This window comes from Adiantum capillus-veneris, chromosome 27 (assembly GCF_014529385.1).
Source record: "Adiantum capillus-veneris isolate H3 chromosome 27, ASM1452938v2, whole genome shotgun sequence".
In the NCBI taxonomy this organism is placed as follows: domain Eukaryota; kingdom Viridiplantae; phylum Streptophyta; class Polypodiopsida; order Polypodiales; family Pteridaceae; genus Adiantum; species Adiantum capillus-veneris.
In genome coordinates, this window is record NC_140957.1 from 23,495,802 (window position 1) to 23,519,876 (window position 24,075).

The following is a 24,075-nucleotide window of genomic DNA, read 5'->3' on the forward strand; positions in this document are numbered from 1 at the left end:
GCTTTTGGGCATCCCTTGTACCAATAAATAAGTGGGCTAGGCCTCATTACTGAGAGCATCTGGACGTAGAGCTGAGAGTGAGCGCCTGCCTACTCTCTTGTACTTTGAACACAGATTAATATAAAAAGAAATACCGAAAGGGGCGCCAATCTTTGGGGCCAATACCTCTGGGCACGAAACTACGCCGGGCCGTGTCATCTTTGTGAACTGTTTTGAAGTGAACCTTTGTTGTGTCGCAGTAGAATCTTTACTTGGGGTGTCCAAGTTTGTTACAGTGGTATCAGAACGCAGCCGATTTCTCTACTACCGGGAAATCCGATCCTTTTCTCACGACACTTATGGATTCCAACAAGAATCAATCGACTTCTTCTGTATCTGCTAATGCGGGAGGAGATCACGAAGAAGATTTTAATGAACAACCAGAGAAAGAGTAAGGGCCACCTCGGCCTACTCAATACGAACTTGAAGAGATGGAACATGGACAACAGGTTGACGAGTGCACAAAGCAGATGATTAAAATTGCGAAGGATCCGAATTTTGCAAAATTTTGTCTCAGCAATCCATCGTCGAAGTGCACACCGAGTGGCAAAAAGCCACATAACCACCCATCAAACCGGAAATCACCTTCTCTGAGGATGTTTACAGAGCAAGAATTACAAGAGGTGGTTCAGACACAGATCAGCCGGCTTTTAAACGCAAACAACAAATCCAAAAAGCAAGAGAAAAGCAAAAGAAAGGGACTGACTTCCCGGGTTATTTGGGTCGTCAATCTTCTTTTGCATCGGCAAGAAAGCAAAAGAAGCGTGTACGATTTGAAGGACTACCCAGTTCTTCTTCTTCTTCTTCTTCTTCTTCTTCTTCTTCTAGCTCTTCTGACTTGAGCGAAGAAGACAGAAAAGGTAAAAAGCAAAGCAAAAAGCAAAGCTTCGGAAAGGGCAAGAAAAAGGCAAAGAAGCTCAAATTTTGCCCAGTTTCTGATAGTTCTACAAAGGAGTCATCCTCAGACAGTTCGGACTCCGACGATCACATGTTTTATGCAAAGACGAAGCATTTTTACAAAGCCAACCAATATGGCTTTCTCAAAGACAAAAGCAAGAAAGTGAAAGAATTCAAAGAAGGTGGACAGTCGATTAAATTTGAATCCTTTTCTCGGTTCCAAGATGCTCCGAGGGCTTTTGGCCTTCATTCAGCAGTTTAACATAGCTTTCTCTGGAGGGCATTACTCAGAGCACTCCAAGATTAGGAGGGCTACCTCTTTCTTCAAGGGAAATGCTCGAACATGGTGGTCCACTCTTCTTCTGAGGAAGAAAGCTCCAATTAAATGGTTGAAATTCAAAAGGCTCTTTATTTCTTCTTGGTTGACTCGGGAGTACGAACGAGATATACAAACCGCTTGGAATCATCTTCGGATGACCAAGGGAAATTCTTTGGACGCTTATTGCGAGAGATTTTGGAACTCTTTTCTACCAACCTCTTCATTTAAGAAGGTCTCATTTAAGGAAGAGATTGAGCGGTTTTGCTGCGGACTCCTTACAAAGATCCGAGACTACTGCCTAGAACAAAAGTCTAATTCTATTCAAGAATTGATGGGTCATGCGAAACGGCTCACTCTCAGGCTCTACGTCTAGATGCTCTGAGAAGTGAGAGGCAAAGCCACTAATTTATAAGTTTTACAAGGGATGCCAAAAGCAAAGCCCCAAAAGCTTCAAAATCAAAAGCTTTCACTCTCAAGCCTTATTGAGTAAGCATAAAGCAGTTTAATAAAGTTCTCTCTCTCCCTTGCTAAATTGCGTGGAGAAAAGCAAGTCAAAAAGCTGCCAGAACTGCCGTAAAAACTGTCACAAAGTGATGACGTGGCTACCCGATTATTAGGGTTTTGATGACATGGCTAACCCTAATTGCCAAAAACCCTAATCAACAAAAACCCTAAATGTTGCCAGAAACCCTAACCCTAAATGCTGCCAAAAAACCCTAAACCTAATTTTGGGGGCATGACATGTGGCAGCCGCAGATTGCGGCAGCAATTGTGGAGGCTGAAAGCTTACGGCAGATTTGCTTTTTCTTGGCAATTTTTGGATGCTGCTTTTTTCCTACGCAAAGGATGGGGGCGAGAGAGAATCTTTTGCTTTATTCTCTATCGACTCAAGAGAGCTTGTGAGAGAAAGAGCCTTTGCTTTAGTTTTAGGCTTTTGATTTTTAAGCTTTTGGGGCTCTACTTTTGGCATCCCTTGTAAATAAATAAGTGGTTTGGGCTCCCACTCTGCAGAGCATCTGGACGTAGAGTCTGAGAGTGAGACCCAACCACTCTTATACTTTGAACTCAGATTAATACAAAAAGAAATACCGAAAGGGGCGCCAGTCTTTGGGGCCAATATCTCTAGGTACGGAACTCCGCCGGGCCAATGTAAATCAATTGTATACTGTGAATTGTTTTAAAGTGGTTATTTGGTGTTGTCGCGGTAGATTCTTGACTTGGAGTGTCCAAGTCTGTTTACAGTGGTATCAGAGCACGGCCGATCTCTCTTCTACGGGAAATCTGATCCCATATTTTTTTTCCCGCGGCACCTATGGCTTCACGCAAGGATCAGTCGACTCCCTCTGCATCCGGAGATGCGGCAAGGGATCACAACGAAGATTCCGGCAGAGAGTATGGGCCGCCTCGGCCTACTCAGGCGGAGCGACGAGAGATGGAGCGTCGTCAATTGATCAGCGATGCAACAAAGATGCTGCTCAATTTTGCGAAGGACCCAAAATTTGCAAAATATATGAGCGAGACTTCTTTTTACGAAGTGCACGAGCATTGGCAGAAAACCTAAACACCACCCTCGAAACCCGCTCTCAAGAAACCTTCTGCTCACAAGAAATATTCAGAGAAGGAATTAGAAGAGGTGGTTGATGCACGGATTGCTCAGCTTTTTGATGCGCAAAACAAAGCTAAAAAGCGCGGCAAAAAGCAGAAAAAAGGCACTGACTTCCCGGGATATTTGGGTCGTCAATCGACATTCGGTAAGGCAAAGAAACAGAAGAAGCGTGTTCGATTTGAAGGTTCTTCTTCTTCTTCTTCTTCTTCTTCTTCTTTTGACAGTTCTTCTAGCTCTTCTGACTCGAGCGAAGAAGACAGAAAAGGCAAAAAGCGAAGCAAGAAACAACGCTTCGGAAAGGGCAAGAAAAAGGCGAAGAAATCTAAATCTCGCCCAGTGAGTGACAGTTCTACAGAGGACTCGTCTACAGATAGTTCAGACTCTAACGACGGCAACTTTTATGCAAAGAAGAAGAATATTGATAAAGCCAACCAATATGACTTTCTGGAAGATAAAAGCAAGAAAGTCCGAGAGTTTAAGGAAGGTGGACAGTCAATTAAATTTGACACGTTTTCGGGATATAGAGATACTTTGAAGGCTTTGTTTTTTATAAAGCAGTTTGACATCGCTTTCGCGGGAGGACGCTACTCAGAGCACTCTAAGATTCGGAGAGATGCCTTTTATTTTAAGGGGAATGCTCGAATTGGTGGTCCACGCTTCTCTTAAACAAGACTGCGCCAGTTAAATGGCTGAAATTTAAGAAGCTTTTTATTTCTTGGCTGACTCAAGAGTATGAACGCGATATACGACCTGCTTGGAACCATCTTCGGATGACCAAGAGAGATACAGTGGACACTTATTGCGAGAGATTCTGGAGCTCTTTTCTACCCGCTTCTTCATTCAAGAAGATCTCCTTCAGAGAACACATCGAGCGGTTTACCTTGGGTCTACCTACAGAGATCCGAGATCACTGCTTGGAACAGAAGTCAGCTTCTATTCAGGAGTTGATGAGTCATGCAAAACGGGGTTTTGCCGTTCACTCTAGCAGTCTGACCTACCTCACCAATGAGGTCATGACACAACGAGCCGAATAGACTTCAGTGAATGAAAGTAGAAAGAGAAAGAGCAACCCAGAAAAGAAGGATGCACGACCCAAGCTTACTCCTCATGAGAGAGCTCGCTTCATCAGGGAGAAGAAGTGCTTTGGATGTGGGAAACATGGACATATCTCTGCGAAGTGCCCTAAAAAGGCACAGAAAGCAGAGAATGACAAGGATGACGAAAGGCCTGAGAGTTCGAGAGCAGTTGAGGAACGTGGAAGAAAAGGCAAGATGAATTCTTTTTCGATTTATTCGTGTGTGTGTGTGTGTGTGTGTGTGTGTGTGTGTAGTAGTAGTAGAAAACAAGAGGGAAAGAGGGGGGAGGTACTTTTTTTTGTGTTTACCTCTTTCTTTGTAGCGCGGTTGAGCTTTGGCTAGGTTGAGCTTCCAAAGACGATGGCGGAAAACCCCCTTCGACGAAACCTCCGTCGATGTTGAGGGGGGTATGTCACAAAGTGATGACATGGCTGCCCGATTATTAGGGTTTTAATGACATGGCTGTATTGCTGAAACCCTAACCCTAATTGCCAAAAACCCTAATCTGCAAAAACCCTAAATGCTGCCAAAAACCCTAACCCTAAATGCTGCCAAAAAACCCTAACCCTAATTTTGGGGGCATGACACGTGGTAATAGTACGGACGCCCTCAGATTGCGGCGGGAATTGCAGAAGCTCAAAGCTTGCGGCAGATTTGCTTTTTCTTGGCAATTTTTGGATGTTGCTTTTTCCTACGCAAAGGATGGGAGAGAGAGAGAGAGAGAGAGAGAGAGAGAGAGAGAGAGAGAGAGAGAGTCTTTTGCTTTATTCTCTATCGGCTCAAGAGAGAGCTTGTGAGAGAAAGAGCCATTGCTTTATTTTTAGGCTTTTGATTTTTAAGCTTTTGGGGCTCTGCTTTTGGCATCCCTTGTAAATAAATAAGTGGTTTGGGCTCCCACTCTGAAGAGCATCTGGACGCAGAGTCTGAGAGTGAGACCCAACCACTCTTGTACTTTGAACTCGGATTAATAACAAAAGAAATACCGAAAGGGGCGCCAGTCTTTGGGGCCAATATCTCTAGACACGGAACTCCGTCGGGCCAGTGTAAATCAATTGTGAACTGTGAACTGTTTTGAAGTGGCTATTTGGTGCCGTCGCGGTAGATTCTTCACTTGGAGTGTCCAAGTCTGTTACAAAAACTACCGCAAAAACCGCCGCAATTCACAGACTTCCGTACGGCATGCCACGTCAGCTGACAGCAGGTTCCGTAAATTCCAAATTCGTACAAGGCAGCCACGTCATCATTTCTGCCAACATGCCGGGACTATTCCATGCCAAAGGGAAGGTGTGTGTATGTGTACTGGGCAGCCACGTCACCTGTTTGTGACGTACCCCTCTCTTGAAAGCATTGTAATCGCCCTCGATTACGCCTGCAAAACAGACAGAAGCCATAAACTGTCTTAGCAAACACTGACTGTTAGTCCGACGCACTAGGAACACACATCTAGCACATGTACCAATCGACAGTCACATCACACGACATCACATGACAAATCACATTCAACATTCATTCGGATCTCAGACAATGATTTATAGGCAACGCAATTAGCAATCGCATCTAAATCCACTCAGGACCTCACAAATGCCCGATTGACTAATCCTTATTGCAACCATGTCTATCGAGATCATTCAGATCGAGATGCTGCAAACATTTCATCTTTCAGTTCCTGCACTTAAACAAGTCAAGAACAAATTAATATCATATTATCGGGAATTCCAATTCATAAAGTCATATAGCACAATACTATCAGCTCACAATATCCTTGAAACTCAAAAAGACATCAATGACTTTAATATTAAAAATCGAGGCAATCTGTTACAAAGGAGCAGAGCAACTCTCCTCTTGTGCATACCCGCTACACCAGATTCCGCCCAAGCTGAGTTCGGGGTTCCATTTTGAATAGACTATGCTAATCCAAATGCTTCAAGGTAAAGATTCACAAAGTGAGGAGTATCTGCTAGGTCTTTCTCCTCCATCCACTTCGCATCCAATGCAGGATAGTTCTTGAATTTAACCAAGAACCGCCTTATCGCTTTACCCTTAATCTTTCTGTCTTTATGTGCCAATATCTATTCTGAAACAAGGACCTCCTCGTTTTCTTCCACTTCGGGTTGCTCATCGGGCTCCCAATCTTCGGTCACATCGCCTTTAAAAGGCTTCAAGAGACTCACATGAAAAGCATTGTGAATCCTCCAAGTATCGGGCAGCTTCAATCTAAAGGAGACATCATTTATCTTTTCTTTTATGTAAGGTGCAGCGGAATGAAAGTTGTATTTTCTCAAGATTAGTGATCTTTATTGCTCAAGGTTCCTTTTAGTTCTTAGGGAAAGAGAGAGCTTTCCGTCTTATGGAGAGTGCTATGATCACGAACAAAGTGAGTGGATATTGTGCGTGCAAGTGAATGAGACTGAGAGAAGGAGAGAGATGAGATACGACACCGAGAGGTTGTAAAACCCTCCTCCGAAGGCCCCACTCTCGTCGGCGAGAGTGGTCTACTTTGATTGCACAAATGTGTACAATGCGTATGCAATGGACTGATGCAATGGGACTATGCCGATGACGATGACGGTGATGAGGACGGCGACTTGATGGCTGAAATCTGAGTTCTTCTATCTACTGTTTTTCGGGACTGTTTCGGTGGCTGAAAATGACTGTTTTGGCTGCGTTTTTATGGCTGAAAATGGGGGAACATCTGCAACCAACTTGGGGTGGTTCTGCTACTGTGCATGAGGCTGAAAACACTGTGGTCTGAAGTGGCTTAGGGCTGAAAACACAAAACGCTGGCTGAATCTGGCCTTCACCAAAACGCTAGGCTGATTTGTATCTGCAATCCCAAAACGCTGATGGATCTGATGGATGCGAGGCTGATCTGACTATGCCAATGCAAAACGCTGAAGTGCTTGATGAGGCTGGCATTAGTGATGGCTGAAAACGCTGATGGTCATCATGAGGAAAACGCTAGGCTGAGAAGCTTGCTGGCGATGGCAGAGATCTGCAAACGCTAGAGTGCTGATGATCGATGGCGAAGGCCTGCTGTTGAAGGAAAACGCCAGGGATGAGGGGGAGATGCAAAACGCTAGAGGTTCATGAGGGGGGGGAGGTACTGCTGAGAAGTTGCCTGTTGAGCGGGAAGCTCCTGCTGCCTCTTTTGCCAGAAAGTGCTAACTTGGGTTTGCTTATATATTAACTTTGCAAAATTGCCCTACCTACTTTCGTTGGAAAGTCACTTAAAAATAATAAGTGAAAATACCAATAAATAGGAAAATAGGCTAAATGCACTGGAAAATTCCCCTAATTGATGATACTAATGGATTCTGATGGGAATTCCGATGATCATGCTGTGTGCAACCGGAGGATATGCATCTATGCTAAGTGACTGGGCATGCACGGTCTACGAATAGACTCACAAAAGTGCCAGATCACTGCTAATCTAGACTTGACTTGACTGACGGGAACCCTACTATGGTGTAGCTTGTCCACGGACACATAGGGTTGGGATGTGTCACATGACACCCCCTCCTTTTCAAAGTGAGGTACTGGTACCGAACTGTATGGTGTCGAGGGAGATCGCCAACAGCATCCGGAATCCTGGAAGGGACTCTTCGCCGGCCCACTCTGCTGTGTGGGTCGAGCGGTACTTGAACTTCATAAAGGTCTGCAACGCTTACTTCTTTGGGCCGCGCCGAAAGCGACACAAAGACTTCTGAATCTCCTTTCTTGCTTCAACTTCCTCTAGAGTCCTGCTTCTTCCGTCTTCAAGAATCTCCATGGTTGAAAATTCCTGAAACCGTCTCCAACACAAAACCATGAACATACCCATTCCATGTAAAGTGAAGGAAAAAAATCTTGTCTTCTCTAAAGACTGTGTATGCAATGTAGACGAACATAGAGACAAAGTGATAACCCGTTCATCAAACACATGCAAACAATGCAATCGAATCTTTTCTGTTTGATCGAATCAATCAATTGTGGCAAATCACAATGGAAATGCCCATGCTTGGTGCTCATACTATCATGTGCTCGTTCGGAAACTGTGTCATGCCAAGGAACAGACATGAAATGTGACTTCCTTACATACATACCTTTCAGCTTTTCATGAACAGTCGGCATACATTCGTGCTCCTCCATGAGAGAAACAAGCTCCACATGCAATATGTCATGCCTAGTAAAAGGGATCACATAACGATGCTGACTAAAATACAGGAAACCTTCACGAATGGAACACTCGAACAATGCGTGCGTATCAATCATGCGAACACATAATACTTCCTGTGATGGTTCTTTGGACCAAGGCTCGAGAGCCAAGATCGGTTCTTCCAGATCTATCGAATCTCCTTGTGGGGGATCTGTGGACCTCGACTCGAAAGCCAAGATCAATTCTTGGTGACTGATCAAATCTACAACGAGGTTAGCTCCGCTAGAAAAGCATCAACTAACACATTATCCTTGTGAGCAATCACATCATCTTCATGCAATTCATCATGCGTGTCTTTTCCATCCATGCAAATCATTATCCATCAAATCATCATGCTTCTCATAATCATGCAATTCCTGTGTGTCATGCTGTGGAGAAAAAGAGACTGAGAGAGTCTCCTTATCTCGAATCCTTCAACCTTGTCCTGCATATTAGCAATGAGAGATGGAGAAGGAGAAGTATCCACTCCATGAAAGACAGTAGGAGAATCACTTTTGGCATTGTTAGCCTCCCAATCAACGAGAGGGTTTATTTCATGAAACCATTTCATGCCTAAAATCATATCACATCCTGAGAGAGGAGAAACAACATATCTTCTAGTGAAGGCAGTCTGTTGAATTGCAAATAACACATCAAGGCACTCCTTCGTGATGAGAGCGTCCATACCAAGACGAAAGCCAGAGACCTCGATAGGAGATCTCGGACTAACTTCAAGGCGGGCTCTCTCAACAAGAGAGGGGTTGATCACATCATGCATACTACCTGGGGCAAACAATATGACAAAACGGTGCCCGACGTACGACCATAACATTTAATGAGAGAATCATCAATGGGAGGGTCCTGAGAAACTTTGGGCACACCCGTGTTATCATTCATTGCATTGACAGATGTAGTGGGTGTTGTGGGTTCTTTAGATTCATTCGATTCAAGCTTAGGACATGTTCTTTTTATGTGACCCTTAATGTGACAATGAAAACAACGACCTTCCTTAGAATACGTGCTTTGTTCTTCCGACGTGATGTAACCTCCTACAATTCCTTGTGCTACCTTTTCATCTGGAGTAAGCTTAGGTTTAGCAGTTGTGTTAGCCTTACCCTTGAATTCATTGGAAGAATTCTTTGAGGAGATACTGTTGGAAGATTGGTTAGAAGAGTTATCATTCTTACCGTTCTGCGTGTTCTGAGAAGTCTGCGAGGTACTTGTGGAAGTCTTGTTCTCCTTAGGCTTTCCCTTGTTGTGCTTCATCTCCTATGCGAGAGCAATCGCTACAGCCTTGTTGAGATCGATTGGATTGAATACCTCGACATCGTACTTGATATATTCGTCCAATCCAAAGAGAAAAGCCTCTTTGCGTTCATCATCCGACATGCGTAATTGGGTACCTAGCTGCAAAACATGATTAGAAAAAGACATTACTGGCATACCATTTTGCTTGAGAGCGCGCTAATCGTCCTTCAATCGTGCGAGGTACTGAGGTGGCATAAACCGCGCCTTGAGCTTGTCTTGGAAATCAACCCAACTAAAAGAGAGGGGCGTGAAATTGTCGCTGCCTCTAGGTGCGCGGCTAGCTGTGCCTCTTGCCATGCGTGGTACCAATTGATGGCATCACCGGCAAGATACATAGCTACCGTCAAAACTTTGCTATTTCCTGTCTTCTTAGTTGTCGCAAAATAAGCATTAAATTGATGCAACCAAGAACGAATAACTGTAGCATCCATCTTACCGTCATACTTACTGAAAGTCAACTTTTTTGTAACTGGATGGTTGGAATCCGCGTCGTGGCTTGCGCCACTTGACGAACTCCCACGATCTTTGGGTGGTTTGGACTTCGAATCTAGGATGTGGGAAATAAATTCTTGATGACGAATCTCCCTTTGAGCTTCTCGTTCATCGCGCTCGCGTTCGAAAGCAAGTCGATTTTCTTCTTGTTTTGCGACAAGAGCAAGGCGATTTGCTTCTTGTCTATCCATCATGGCCATCATCTGCTTGACCACTGCCTCCATAGGGTTTGGCGTAGATGGCGAAGGGGGAGGGTTGAAGAGATCATCTCCGGGTGGGAACGAGTCTTCGTCGCCTCTCTCATGCTCATCACCTGTATGCGAAGTATCCATTCCGCTTCGGGTGACGACCATGCACTATGATCTTGGGGTCTTAAGCTCGCGAGGAACTTGGGTTCTTGAGGGTCTTGAGGTTCTTGGGGTCCTTGATTCGTGAGAATCTTGGGTTCTTGAGGTTCTTGAGGTTCTTGAGTCTTGAGGGTCTTGGGTTCTTGAGGTTTTCTTTCGCTTGCAAATCGCGTTGGAGAAGGATCTTCTCTTCACCCGAGTTCTACCCTTTTCTGCGGACACACCCCTTGGTGGCCTTGAGCTCACACCAAGGTTGCTTTTTCCCACCTCACGTCGATTGGCCGGCCGCTAAGTGCACGGTCCGCTCTCAATGAGTGAAAAGAGACACAAGGGGAGGCTGGACAAGCCCTTCTTTCTTGGGATTCCTGTCACTCTTCAACAAAACACGATTAGGAATCGCCACGCCCAAGTAAACTTGGGTTCGTGCAATCGCAACAAGAAAAAAAAATCTTGTGGTTCTTTCCTTCAGTAATGCAGAACACTTCCAAAGCTCTAATACAAATGTAAGGTGCAGCGGAATGAATGTTGTATTTTCTCAAGATTAGTGATCTTTATTGCTCAAGGTTCCTTTTAGTTCTTAGGGAAAGAGAGAGCTTTCCGTCTTATGGAGAGTCACGAACAAAGTGAGTGGATATTGTGAGTGCAAGTGAATGAGACTGAGAGAAGGAGAGAGATGAGATACGACACCGAGAGGTTGTAAAACCCTCCTCCGAAGGCCCCACTCTCGTCGGTGAGAGTGGTCTACTTTGATTGCACAGAGGTGTACAATGCGTATGCAATGGACTGATGCAATGTGACTATGCCGATGACGACGACGGTGATGACGACAGCGACTTGATGGCTGAAATCTGAGTTCTTCTATCTGCTGTTTTTCGGGACTGTTTCGGTGGCTGAAAATGACTGTTTTGGCTGCGTTTTTATGGCTGAAAATGGGGGAACATCTGCAACCAACATGGGGTGGTTCTGCTACTATGCATGAGGCTGAAAACACTGTGGTCTGAAGTGGCTTAGGGCTGAAAACACAAAACGCTGGCTGAATCTGGTCTTCACCAAAACGCTAGGCTGATTTGTATCTGCAATCCCAAAAAGCTAATGGATCTGATGCATGCGAGGCTGATCTGACTATGCCAATGCAAAACGCTGAAGTGCTTGATGAGGCTGGCGTTAGTGATGGCTGAAAACGCTGATGGTCATCATGAGGAAAACGCTAGGCTGAGAAGCTTGCTGGCGATGGCAAAGATCTGCAAACGCTAGAGTGCTAATGATCGATGGTGGCGAAGGCCTGCTGTTGAAGGAAAACGCCAGGGATGAGGGGGAGATGCAAAACGCTAGAGGTTCATGAGGGGGGGGAGGTACTGCTGAGAAGTTGCCTGTTGAGCGGGAAGCTCCTGCTGCCTCTTCTGCCAGAAAGTGCTAACTTGGGTTTGCTTATATATTAACTTAGCAAAATTGCCCTACCTACTTTTGTTGGAAAGTCACTTAAAAATAATAAGTGAAAATACCAATAAATAGGGAAATAGGCTAAATGCACTGGAAAATTTCCCTAACTGATACTAATGGATTCTGATGGGAATTCCGATGATCATGCTGTGTGCAACCGGAGGATATGCATCTATGCTAAGTGATTGGGCATGCACGGTCTACGAATAGACTCACAAAAGTGCCAGATCACTGCTAATCTAGACTTGACTTGACTGACGGGAACCCTGCTATGGTGTAGCTTGTCCACGGACACATAGGGTTGGGATGTGTCACGTGACATTTTATCTGGAAAGGACCATAGTATCTCATGCTAAGCTTTGGAAAAAGCCGCTCCTTTCTCTTTTTCTTTCTTAAGCATGCCTTCTCAAAATGTAAGAGCACCCAATCGTCTTCCTTTAATTTCAAATCGCGACGGTGTCGATCTGCTGCCTTCTTGTGTCTTTCCTGAGATTTCGCTAAAGCTTCCCGAACCTTGGCAAAAGCATTGCCCAAGTCCCTCCTGTACTGGTCGGCTTCAAAAACCTTATCTTTCGTGCTAAGGAAGGGTGGAACCTTCAGAGCACCTTCAATGATCTCAAATTGTAACAGACTTGGACACTCCAAGTCGAGAATCTACCGCGACACCACAAATAATCACTTCAAAACAGTTCACAGTTCACGATTGATTCGACATTGGCCCGGAGGAGTTCCGTGCCTAGAGATATTGGCACCAAAGACTAGGACCCCTTTCGGTATTTCTTTTTGTATTAATCTGTGTTCAAAGTACAAGAGAGTGCAGGCAGGCGCTCACTCTCAGACTCTGCGTTCAGATGCTCTTGAGTTGTGAGGCCCTGCCCACATATTTAAGGATTACAAGGGATGCTAAAAGCAGAGCCCAAAAGCTGGTAAAAATCAAAAGCTTGGGTATTTTTAAAAGCCTTTAAAAACTTAAAGCAAAAATTCTCTCTCTCTGCCTTATGTAAAATAAAGCAGATCCCCAAAAGCTTCAGCGTAAGATCTTCAGCCTTTGCGTAGTCAAAAACTGCCCTCAGCTTTCCGTAAAATACAGAGGTCCGTACATGCTGCCATGTGTCAGCTTTTCCGCAATTGGCGCCGCAATTTCCGGGGCTGCCGTACAACCAGCCACGTCAACATTTCCGGCCTGTCTGCATTTCCCCGGCTTGTCCATGTAGGTGTGTGTGTGTGTGTACACATGGGCAGCCACATCACCAGTTTGTGACATACCCCCCTCTTAAAAGCATTATAGTCGCCCTCGATTACGCCTGCAAAATAGACAGAGGCCATAAACTCTCTTAGCAGACACTGACTGTTAGTACCCACGCACTAGGAACACACATCTAGCACATGTACCAATCGACAGTCACATCACATAACATCACTTGACATCACATGACAAATCACATTTAACATTCATTCGGATCTCAGACCATGATTTATCGACAATGCAATTAGCAATCGCATCTAGATCCACTTAGGACCTGATAGATGCCCGATTGACTAATCCCTATTGCAACCATGTCTATCTAGATCATTCAAACCCAAAAGCTGCAGTCATTTCGTCTATCAATTCCTGCACTTAAACAAGTCAAGAACAAATCACTTTCATATTATCCGGAATTCCATTTCATAAAGTCATACAACAGAATACTCTCAGCTCTCAGTATCCCTGAAGCTCAAAGAGACATCAGTGACTCTAGTTTTCAAAATTCGAGGCATCTGTTGACAAAGAAGCGGAGTAACTTCCCTCTTGTGCAATCCACTGCACCAGATCTCGAGTAGACTATGCTAAACCAAAAACTTCAAGGTAAAGTTTCACAATCTGAGGAGTATCTGCTAGGTCCTCCTCCATCCACTTTGCATCCAATGCAGGATAGTTCTTGAATTTAACCAAGAACCGCCTTCTTACTTTACCCTTATTCTTTCTGTCCTTATGTGCCAAAATCTGTTTACGAACAAGGATCTCCTCGTTTTCTTCCACTTCGGGATTCTCATTAAGCTCCCCATCTTCGGGCACATCACCTTTAAAAGGTTTCAAGAGACTCACATGAAATGCATTGTGAATCCTCCAAGTGTTAGGGAGTTTCAGTCGGAAGGAGACATCATTGATCTTTTTGGAGATCTGGAAAGGTCCGTGGTATCGCATACTAAGCTTTGGAAAAAGCCTCTCCTTTCCCTTCTTCTTTCTCAGGCGTGCCTTCTCAAAACATAAAGAGCACCCAATCATTCTCCTTCAATTTCAAATCGCGACGATGGCGATCTGCTGCCTTTTTTAGTCTTTCCTGAAATTTCTGCAAAGCCTCGCGGACCTTGGAAAAAGCCGTGTCAAAGTCGCGCGTGTACTCATCAGCTTCAAAAATCTTATCTTTCGTGCTTAGGAAGGGTGGAACCTTCACAGCACCTTCAATAGTCTCAAATGGCGCCTTCCCCATCAAAGAGTGTATCGTGTTATTGTAGGAAAATTCCACCAAAGGTAGATACTTTTCCCATTGAGTCTTCTGATCCGAGATATAAGACTTCAGGAAATCTAAAAGCACTGAATTGGCAATCTCAGATTGCTCGTCAATCTGCGGGTGGAAAGATGACGAGAACTGCAACTGCGTACCAATGTTCTCCCAAATTGCCTTCCAAAACAAACTCGTAAATCTGGGGTCCCTATCAAAGAAATCGTCTCGAGCATGCCATGTTATCTGAAAATCTTGGCCACAAACAGTCATGCTAAGTGATTCGGCTTGATTGTTTTCTTCAGTGGAATGAAATGAGCCTGTTTGCTAAATCTGTCAATAACAGTCCAGATACAATTGTGACCCCTCTGTGTTCTCCGGAGATCAAAAAATGAAATCCATTGCAATACTTTCCCAGGGGCGGGTGAGTATGAGGCAAAGGCTGTAACAATCCCTGTGCTTTATGCCTGTAAAACTTAATCTTCTGTCATACCAAGCAACTGCGCACAAACTCATCCACATCCTTCTTGAGTCTCGGCCAAAAGAAGTATTTCTCTACCCCTTTCAAGGTGGTAGCAATGCCGCGGTGACCCGTAAAAGGCCGACAGTGGCATTCGGTCATAATCTTTTCCCTCAACGGCTGTGTAACGCACAACATGGTTTTCCTCATTAAGTAGCCATCCCGAATGGAATATCCCACTACTGTCTCCCCATCCCGTATCCGTGTAAAAATGTCTGCAAAATCAGTATCCGTGGCATACTGATCGACCATATCCTCAAAGCTCCTATGGTGTATCGCAGAAATAGCCATAACCAACAGCTTCCAGGAGAAAGCATCTGCCACCAAATTCTTCTGTCCCTGCACATGGACAATCTGGAAGTGAAACTGTGACAAGATGTTCGCCCACCGCATCTGCTTTTCCGATAGCTGCTTCTGTGACAAGAAGTAGCGTAAACTTTGATGATCTGTAAAGACAGTAAAATCCGCTCCGAGTAGATAGTGCCGCCACCGAGTAAGAGCATGGATAACCGCCAAAAGCTCTTTCTCATAAATCTGTGCTGTCAATTCTGGCCTCGAGAACAATCGGCTCTCGTAAGCAATGACATGGCCTTCTTGCATTAAGACCGCACCCAAACTACAACCACAAGCATCACAATATACTTCAAATGACTTCTGCAAGTCCGGCAAAGTCAAAACTAGTCCCGTAGTCTCTTTCAATGTCTGAAAGGCAGTCACCTCTGTGGGTCCCCATGAGAAGGGACTCCTTTCTGTGTCGAGATATGCAAAGGGGAAGCAACCTCTGCAAACTTTCTAATGAACCGCCTGTAGTACAAACACAATCCCAAGAAGCTTCTAACTTCATGGACATTCTTCAAATCGGGCCAATCACGGATAGTCTGTATCTTGGCCGGATCCATCTGCACTCCCGCTGCTGAGACAATGTCTCCCAAAAAGTCTTTGGTAAGAAAAAATCACTTTTCTTTGCATTAATCACCAACTTGTGATATCGTAATGCCTGAAAAACTTGAAGCAGATGTTCTCTATGTTCTGCCTCATCCTTGGAGAAAACAATTATGTCGTCAAAGAAAGTGCCAACAAATAGTCTATACTCTCGAAAAATCATGTCCATCATCCAGTTAAATGTCGCACGAGCATTGGTTAGGCCAAAAGGCATCACCAAAAACTCAAATAACCCAAAAGTCGTCCGAAAGGCTGTCTTGTAGACGTCTCCCGGTGCGATTCGGATCTGAATATATCCACTTTTCAAGTCGATCCTGTTAAAACACGAGGATCCCTGAATTCGGTCAAGTATATCATCGATTCTAGGAATCAGAAATCTGTTCTTGATGGTGATTTTGTTGAGAGCTCTATAATCGATACACATTCTCCAAGATCTGTCTTTCTTCAAAAACAACACTGGAGAGCAGTATGGTGAAGTACTAGGCTGGACAATACCCTTTTCCAAGAGGTCTTTCACTTGGTTCATAATCTCTTCGTTCTGGGCTCGGTTCACACAATAAGGTGGCTAGTTTGGTGGTGTTCTTCCAGGTATCAAATCAATGGTATGATCTTCAGGACGAGCGGGTGGTAACTCGCCTGGCAGGCCCTCTGAGAAGTAATCGGCATGAGAGTGGAGAAAATCTTGGTGTTCTTTATCAAATTCAGACATATTGGTCCTATCCTCATCACTCAACTCTTTCAAAAAGATCGAGTAAACAAACAGACTAAATTTCATTAATTTAGAAATAGCCAAAACCGATACAATAGGGACGGACTCGCCCTTAAGTTTTACATCAAGCACAATGGTTCTACCCTTCTCTGGGGTTAAAGTTGCTTTCCTCGCTCGATAGTCGACCATGGCGTTGTTCTTGTGGTACGAGGGAATTCCCAAGAGAACATCACAACCTTCCAAAGGCATTATGTAAAAGTCCTATGCCCCAAATACCCCTGACAATGCAACCGAAGTTTGCCAATGACAGGTGTAATGGCTACGTTCCTACCGGGTGCCGCTAGAATTGCCTCTACAAGTGGTCCCATCCAATCGGAAGTGGTCTCGAGCCGCGCCACCAATTCCGGTGAAATGAAGTTGGCCTTGGCTCCTCCATCAAAGAAGATCACGGCTTCTTGGTCTTTCACTTTGTCCCAAGCTCGGCAAAGTTCTGTACTCTCATCCATCGTGCTGGGATCGGTACCCACACAATCTGGAACTAGTCTTGTTTTCGTCTTGCCTTTTCTTCCACGGTCCTCAACTGCTCTCGAACTCTCAGGCCTTTTGTCGTCCTTGTCATTTTGTTCTTTCTGTGCCTTTTTAGGGCACTTCGCGAGATATGCCCAGTTTCCCCGCATCCAAAGCACTTCCCCTCCTTTATGTAGCGAACCCTCTCTTGAGGAGTAAGCTTGGGTCGTGCATCCTTGTCTTTCTGTTCTTGGTTGCTCTTTCTCTTTCTACTTACATTTTTCGAAGTCTGTTCGGCTCTTTGCGGCATGATCTCACCTGTGGGGTAGGTGAGACTGCCAGAGTGAATGGCAAAACCCCATTTCGCATGACTCATCAACTCCTGAATGGAAGCTGACTTTTGTTTCAAGTAGTGATCTCGGATCTCTATAGGAAGACCCAAGGTAAACCGCTCAATCTGTTCCTTGACGAGATCTTCTTTAATGAAGAGGCAGGTAGAAAAGAGCTCTAGAATCTCTCACAATAAGCGTCCACTGTATCCTTCTTGGTCATCCGAAGATGGTTCCAAGCAGTTCGTATGTCACGTCATACTCTCGAGTCGTCCATGAAGAAATAAAAAGCCTCTTGAATTTCAGCCATTTGACTGGAGCTGTCTTGTTTAATAGAAGCGTGGACCACCAAGTTCGAGCATAGTAAGAGGCAGCTCTCCGAATCTTAGAGTGCTCTGAGTAACGCCCTCTAGAGAAAGCTATGTCAAACTACTGTATAAAAGACAAAGCCTTCGAAGCATCTCTATAACCGGAAAACGTGTCAAATTTAATTGACTATCCACCTTCCTTAAACTCTTGGACTTTCTTGCTTTTGTCTTCCAGAAAGTCATGTTGGTTGGCTTTATAAAAATTCTTCTTCTTTGCGTAAAAGCTGCTGTCATCGGAGTCCAAACAGTCTGTAGACGAGTCCTCTATAGAACCGTCAATCACGGGGCGAGATTTAGGCTTCTTTGCCTTTTTCTTGCCCTTTCCGAAGCGTTGCTTTTTGCTTCGCTTTTTGCCTTTTCTGTCTTCTTCGCTCGAGTCAGAGGAGCTAGAAGAACAAGAAGAAGAAGAAGAAGAAGAAGAAGAAGAAGAAGAAGAACTGGGTACTCCTTCAAATCGAAGGCTTCTTCTGCTTTGTTGCCTTTTCAAATGTAGACTGACGACCCAAATAACCCGGGAAGTCAGTGCCTTTCTTCTACTTTTTGTCGTGCTTTTTAGCTTTGTTCTGTGCGTCAAAAGGCTGAGCAATTCGTGCATCCACCACCTCTTCTAATTCTTGCTCTGTGTACATCCTCGGAGTAGGAGGTTCCTTCAGGGCCGATTTGAGGGGTGGCTCTGTGATCTGCCGCCACTGCGCATGCACCTCGTCGAAAGAGGTCTCCCTCATATATTTTGCAAATTTTGGGTCCTTCCCAAAATTGAGCATCATCTTTGTTGCGTCGCCGATCAATCGTTGACGCTCCATCTCTTCGAGCTCCGCCTGAGTAGGCCGACGCGGGCCATACTCCTCGCGTGAATCTTCGTTGTGATCTCTTCCCGCATCGCCGGATGCAGAGGAAGTCGACTGATCTTTGCCTGAAGCCATAGGTGCCGCGAAAAAAGGGATCGGATTTCCCGTAGAAGAGAAATCGATCGTGCTCTGATACCACTGTAACAGACTTGGACACTCCAAGTTGAGAATCTACCGCGACACCACAAATAATCACTTCAAAACAATTCACAGTTTACAATTGATTCGACACTGGCCCGGCGGAGTTCCATGCCTAGAGATATTGGCCCTAAAGACTGACGCCCCTTTTGGTATTTCTTTTTGTATTAATCTGTGTTCAAAGTACAAGAGAGTGCAGGCAGGTGCTCACTCTCAAACTCTGCGTCCAGATGTTCTGAGTTGTGAGGCCCTGCCCACATATTTAAGGATTACATGGCATGCTAAAAGCAAAGCCCAAAAGCTGGTAAAAATCAAAAGCTTGGGTATTTTTTAAAGCCTTTAAAAACTTAAAGCAAAATTTCTCTCTCTCTGCCTTACGTAAAAATAAAGCAAGTCCCCAAAAGCTTCAGCGTAAGATTTTCAGCCTTTGTGTAGCCAAAAACTACCCTCAGCTTTCCGTAAAAAGCAGAGGTCCGTACATGCTGCCACATATCAGCTTTTCCGCAACTGGCGCCGTAATTTCCGGGGCTGCCGTACAGCCAGCCACGTCAGCATTTCCGGCCAGCCTGTGTTTCCCTGGGCTTCCATGCAGGTGTGTGTGTACACATGGGCAGCCATGTCACCAATTTGTGACACAAATGGCGCCTTCCCCGTTGAAGAGTGGATCTTGTTATTGTAGGCAAATTCCACCAAGGGAAAAAAATATTCCCATTGAGAATTCTGATCAGAAATGTAAGACTTCAATAAATCCAGTACGACCGAATTTGCAATCTCAAATTGCCCATCTGTTTGCGGGTGGTAAGATGACAAGAACTGCAACCTTGTGTCAATGTTCTCCCAAAAAGCCTTTCAAAACAAACTCGTGAATTGGGGATCTTTGTCAGAGAATATTGTCTCATGCATGCCATGTAATCTAAAAATCTGTGAAATGAACAGTCTTGCTAAATGATCCGGCTTGACTGTCTTCTTCACTGGAACAAAGTGAGCTTGCTTGCTAAATCTGTCGATGACTGTCCAAATGCCATCATACCCACTCTGTGTCTTCGGGAGATCAAAAATGAAATCCATAGCAATACTTTCCCAAGGGGGCATGGGTAAAGGCTATAACAATCCTTGTGCTTTATGCCTGTCAAACTTGACCTTCTGGCATACCAAGCAACTGCGTACAAAGTCTTTCACATCTTTCTTGAGTCTCGGCCTAAAGAAGTAACGCTCCCCACCTTTCAAGGTGGTGTCAATGCCGCGGTGACTCGTAAAGGTGGACAATGGCATTCAGTTAGAACCTTTTCCCTCAATGGCTGTGTAACGCACAACATCGTTTTCTTCATCAAGTAGCCATCCCGTATGGAATATCCCGTTACTACCTTCCTATTCTGTATTCGAGTGAATACATCAGAAAAATCTGGATTCGTGCTGTCAATTCCAGCCTTGAAAACAATCGGCTCTCATAGGCAATGACATGGCCTTCTTGCATTAAGACCGCACCCAGACCACGACCACAAGCATCACAATATACTTCGAATGACTTTTGCAAACCCGGCAAAGTCAAAACAGGTCTCGTAGTCAATTTCTCTTTCAAAATCTGAAAGGTAGTCACGTATGTAGGTCCCCACGAGAAAAGGACTCCTTTCTGTGTCAAAATGTGCATAGGGGAAGCGACCTCTGCAAACTTTCAAATAAACCGCCGGTAGTAAGAACATAAGCCCAAGAAGCTTCTAACTTCATGAACATTCTTTCAATCGGGCCAATCACGTATAGTGTCAATCTTGGCCGGGTCCATTTGTACTCCTGCTGCTGTTGAGACGATGTGTCCCAAAAAGTGTATCTCCGGCAAGAAAAATTCACTCTTTTTGGCATTGATAACTAACTTGTGATCTCACAGTGCCTGAAAGACCTGAAGCAGATGGTGTCTATGTTCTATCTCATCCTTGGAGAAGACTATAATGTCATCAAAGAAAGTGCCAACAAAAGATCTGTACTCTCTGAAAATCCTATCCATCATTCGGTTGGAAGTCCTGGAGCATTGGTAAGGCCAAAAGGCATCACTAAAAATTCATATAAACCGAAGCTCGTCCGAAAATTTCTCTTGTAGACATCCCCGACGCGATTCTGATCTGATGATATCCGCTTTTCAAATCAATCCTGCTGAAACAAGAGGATCCCTATAGTCGGTCAAGAATATCATCAATCCGTGGAATCGGAAATCTATTCTGACGGTGATTTTATTGAGAGCTCTATCATCGATGCACATTCTCCAAGATCCGTCTTTCTTTAAAACCAACAACACCAGAGAGCAGTAGGGTGAAGTACTCGGCTGGATAAGACCCTTTTCCAAAAGGTCTTTCACTTGGTTCATAATCTCTTCATTCTGGGCTCGGCTAACACGGTGAGGAGGCCGGTTCGGTGGTGTGCTTCCAAGTATCAGATCAAATAGTATGATCCTCGGGACGAGATGGTGGCAACTCGCCCGACAGGCCCTTAGAAAAGCAATCGGCATGAGTGTGGAGAAAATCTTGGCGTTCTTTATCAAGTTCACACATATTCTTTCTGTGTTCATCATTTAACTCTTTCAAGTAGATCGAGTAAACAAACAAAATGGATTTCATTAATTTGGAAATGGCCGAAGCCGATACGATAGGGAAAGACTCGCCCTTCAGTTTTACATCAAGTACAATTTTTTGGCCCTTTCCATTTGTCAAAGTCGCTTTATTCACCCAATAATCGACCATGGCGTTGTTCTTATGGTACCAAGGGACTCCAAGGAGGACGTCACAACCTTCCAAGGGCATTATGTAAAAGTCCTCGTGCCCCAAATACCCCTGACAATGCAACCGAAGTTTGCCAAATGACGGGTGTAATGACTATGTCCCATCCGGGTGCCGCTAGAACTACCTCTGCTTGTGGTCCCATCCGATCGGGTGTAATCTCGAGCCGCACTGCCAATTCACGTGAAATGAAGTTGGCCTTGGCTCCTCCATCAAAGAAAATCAGGGCTTCTTGATCTTTCACTTTGCCCCAAGCTCGGTAAAGTTCTGTACTTTCATCAATCATGCTTGGGTCAGTACCCATGCAATCTGGAACCAGTCCTGCTTTCATCTTGTCTTTTTTGTCACGTTCCTCAACTGCTCTCGAGCGCTCTGGCCAGCCTTCATGTTGTTCTTGCTGTGTCTTTTTAGGGCACTTTGCAGAGACGTGCCCATGTTCCACGCATCCAAAAAACTTTCCCTCTTTGATGTAATTGGCCCTCTCTCGAAGAGTGAGCCGGGTCGTCTATCCTTGTCTTTCTTTTCTTGGGAACTCTTTCTCTTTCTACTTTCATTGTTAGAAGTCTGTTGGGTTCTCTGTGTAACAAACTTGGGCACCCCAAGTCTAGATTATGTCGCGACACAAGAGAGAATCACTTAAAATACTTCACAACTTTAAAATTACAGTTCAATTTGATCAACACGGCCCGGCGTAGTTCCGTACCCAGAGAGATTGGCCCCAAAGACTGGCGCCCCTTTCGGGATTTCTTTTATAACTTCATTCAATTAGTCTATGTACCAATTGGCAGCAACTAGGCAGATTTCTCACAAAGTTAGTGCCTGGCCCCAAGCAAGGTGCCTCTTGCATCGGCCTCTCCTTCATCATTAGCACCGGGTGGCTGCTGGTTGAAGGGTGGGATCTTTTGCCAGGTCAACAATCTAATCCACACTTAAGGGGTAATGTTGAAATGTAATGAAATATCACATAGGTGTGAATTATCTTGTTGTAATGTATTACCTACCCACGTTGATTGGAGCTACCTAAAAGTACTTTAATAAAAACTACCCACCAACTCCTTGTGACTAGCAGATAAAACCCATGTAGTGACTTGTAGATAAAACCCATGTAGTGGCTTGTCTTTCATAATAGTGAAATCAAATTTCACGTGTTCTCATTTCTCTTGGAGTTCTCAGCTTGTCTTGAGTATTTCACTAGTGTCTTGTCTACTTTTAGTTAGTGTTAAGATTAGTTGATTAGTTTCCACAATTGTGCATGACAGCGTTATTGCATAAGAATTGACGCAACAAAAGTAATAAGTAAGCTTTTGTACCACCAATTATACAAAGAATATAATAGAATCATCTGATCACACTAGGACATTAAAATCTATATGTGACCCTTAGAATCAGCTCCGCTGAGGTTTCTGTAGTACACGACAGTCCATAAGATAAGTAACCCTGCTTAGAAGGTGTGGTGTGGTTTATGTAATACATGACAGCCAAAAAAACACTTACAAAATACTTGCACCCGTCCTTGTTTACCAATTTACACCTAGTGCATCTTCTAGAAGGCAAGAACACCTCGACTACTATTTCAACTTTTCGAATCGGGCAAAAATCAAGCTTTGCAAAACAAATGAACAAAGTTCGTGAAAGTTCATCATCCCACACATGTAGAAATTTCATGATCCACCCGGAGTAATATCACTCATGACCAGCACACCTTAAAGAAAACCTTGTTTATTCTTGCAAACAAGTTAATTAAGGTTGGTCAAGAGCGCTCACAATTGTATTTGGAATCATGACCCACCACTTTATCATCCTCATCGACCAGAATACATCTGCAGCATCACCATAAGAAAAAGATAGGCCAGATAACTTTCTTCAAACGGCATTTGACAAAAGTTGTGGAGCTGATCTATTAGAGAGACAGAACCTTCATTTGAGCGACCCACAGTATACTACATTGTTGAGAGATGTTGCTACTGGGCGAGGGGCGAGTTACGATAAACAGAGAGAGAGAGAGAGAGAGAGAGAGAGAGAGAGAGCCGTGCACAAGTACAAGTATGTGCCGTATGTGTGGAGAAAATGCATGCATGTTTGTGACTGCATTAATTTGCAAGCTACGGCGATTGAGAGGTACACAAAGAGAGAGAGAGAGCTTACTCATCCTCAAACATGAGACGCTTTTGCAGAGGGTCCATGATATCGGTACCAAGGGTGCCCATGGCAGCACAATGCAAGAGACCGTGATCTTGCACCTGGCGCGATGTGATGAAGACGAAACTACGGAATGGCACACAATAAATAGACGGCCAATGGCAAAAATGGAAAACTTTGGGTGATGTCCGAAATATTCGTGTCTGAGTACCGATTTCAAGAGACTTTGCAGGCCATGGCTTGAACCGTGGTCTGGGTGAACTTTGAAGGCTGACTTTGGCAAAAAAAACTAGTCTTGCTTGGTGGGCATGCTATAGTTTAGTACACAAGTAAACAAGTACCAAGTGCATAAGCAAGGTTTTAAAGATTAAATTGCACTACCGACCTGCGAACTTTGTATAGGTGTCATCCAATTATGCGACCCGGAGGACAGTGTTTGAGTCAAGTTACATAAAACCAATGTGCACTACAACAAAAAAAGGTGTCATCGATGCAGCTATCGACGCACTGCATCGTTATGTGCGTTGATATCCGTATTCCTGTGAACCTGTCGCTATTTGCGATGCAACGATGCGCATAGCGACGCAGATAGCGACGATCATAACAGAAAAAAAAAATCTTGGACAGAG

The 24,075-nt window shown here is 44.4% G+C and overlaps 1 protein-coding gene across 1 annotated transcript in view; it reads right to left on the reverse strand.

Annotated features, from left to right (window-relative positions):
• LOC147421641 (isopentenyl-diphosphate Delta-isomerase I-like) overlaps window positions 1–23,678 on the reverse strand; it is a 49,196-nt gene extending 25,518 nt beyond the window's left edge. The window contains exons 1-2 of the mRNA XM_086503455.1: window positions 23,453–23,678; window positions 23,072–23,127 (exon numbers count right to left, since the gene is read on the reverse strand). Coding sequence (XP_086359581.1) covers window positions 23,072–23,127; window positions 23,453–23,514 — 118 coding nt within the window. The 5' untranslated portion in view covers window positions 23,515–23,678. The remainder of the gene's footprint in view (window positions 1–23,071; window positions 23,128–23,452) is intronic.
• Window positions 23,679–24,075: the final 397 nt, after the last annotated feature.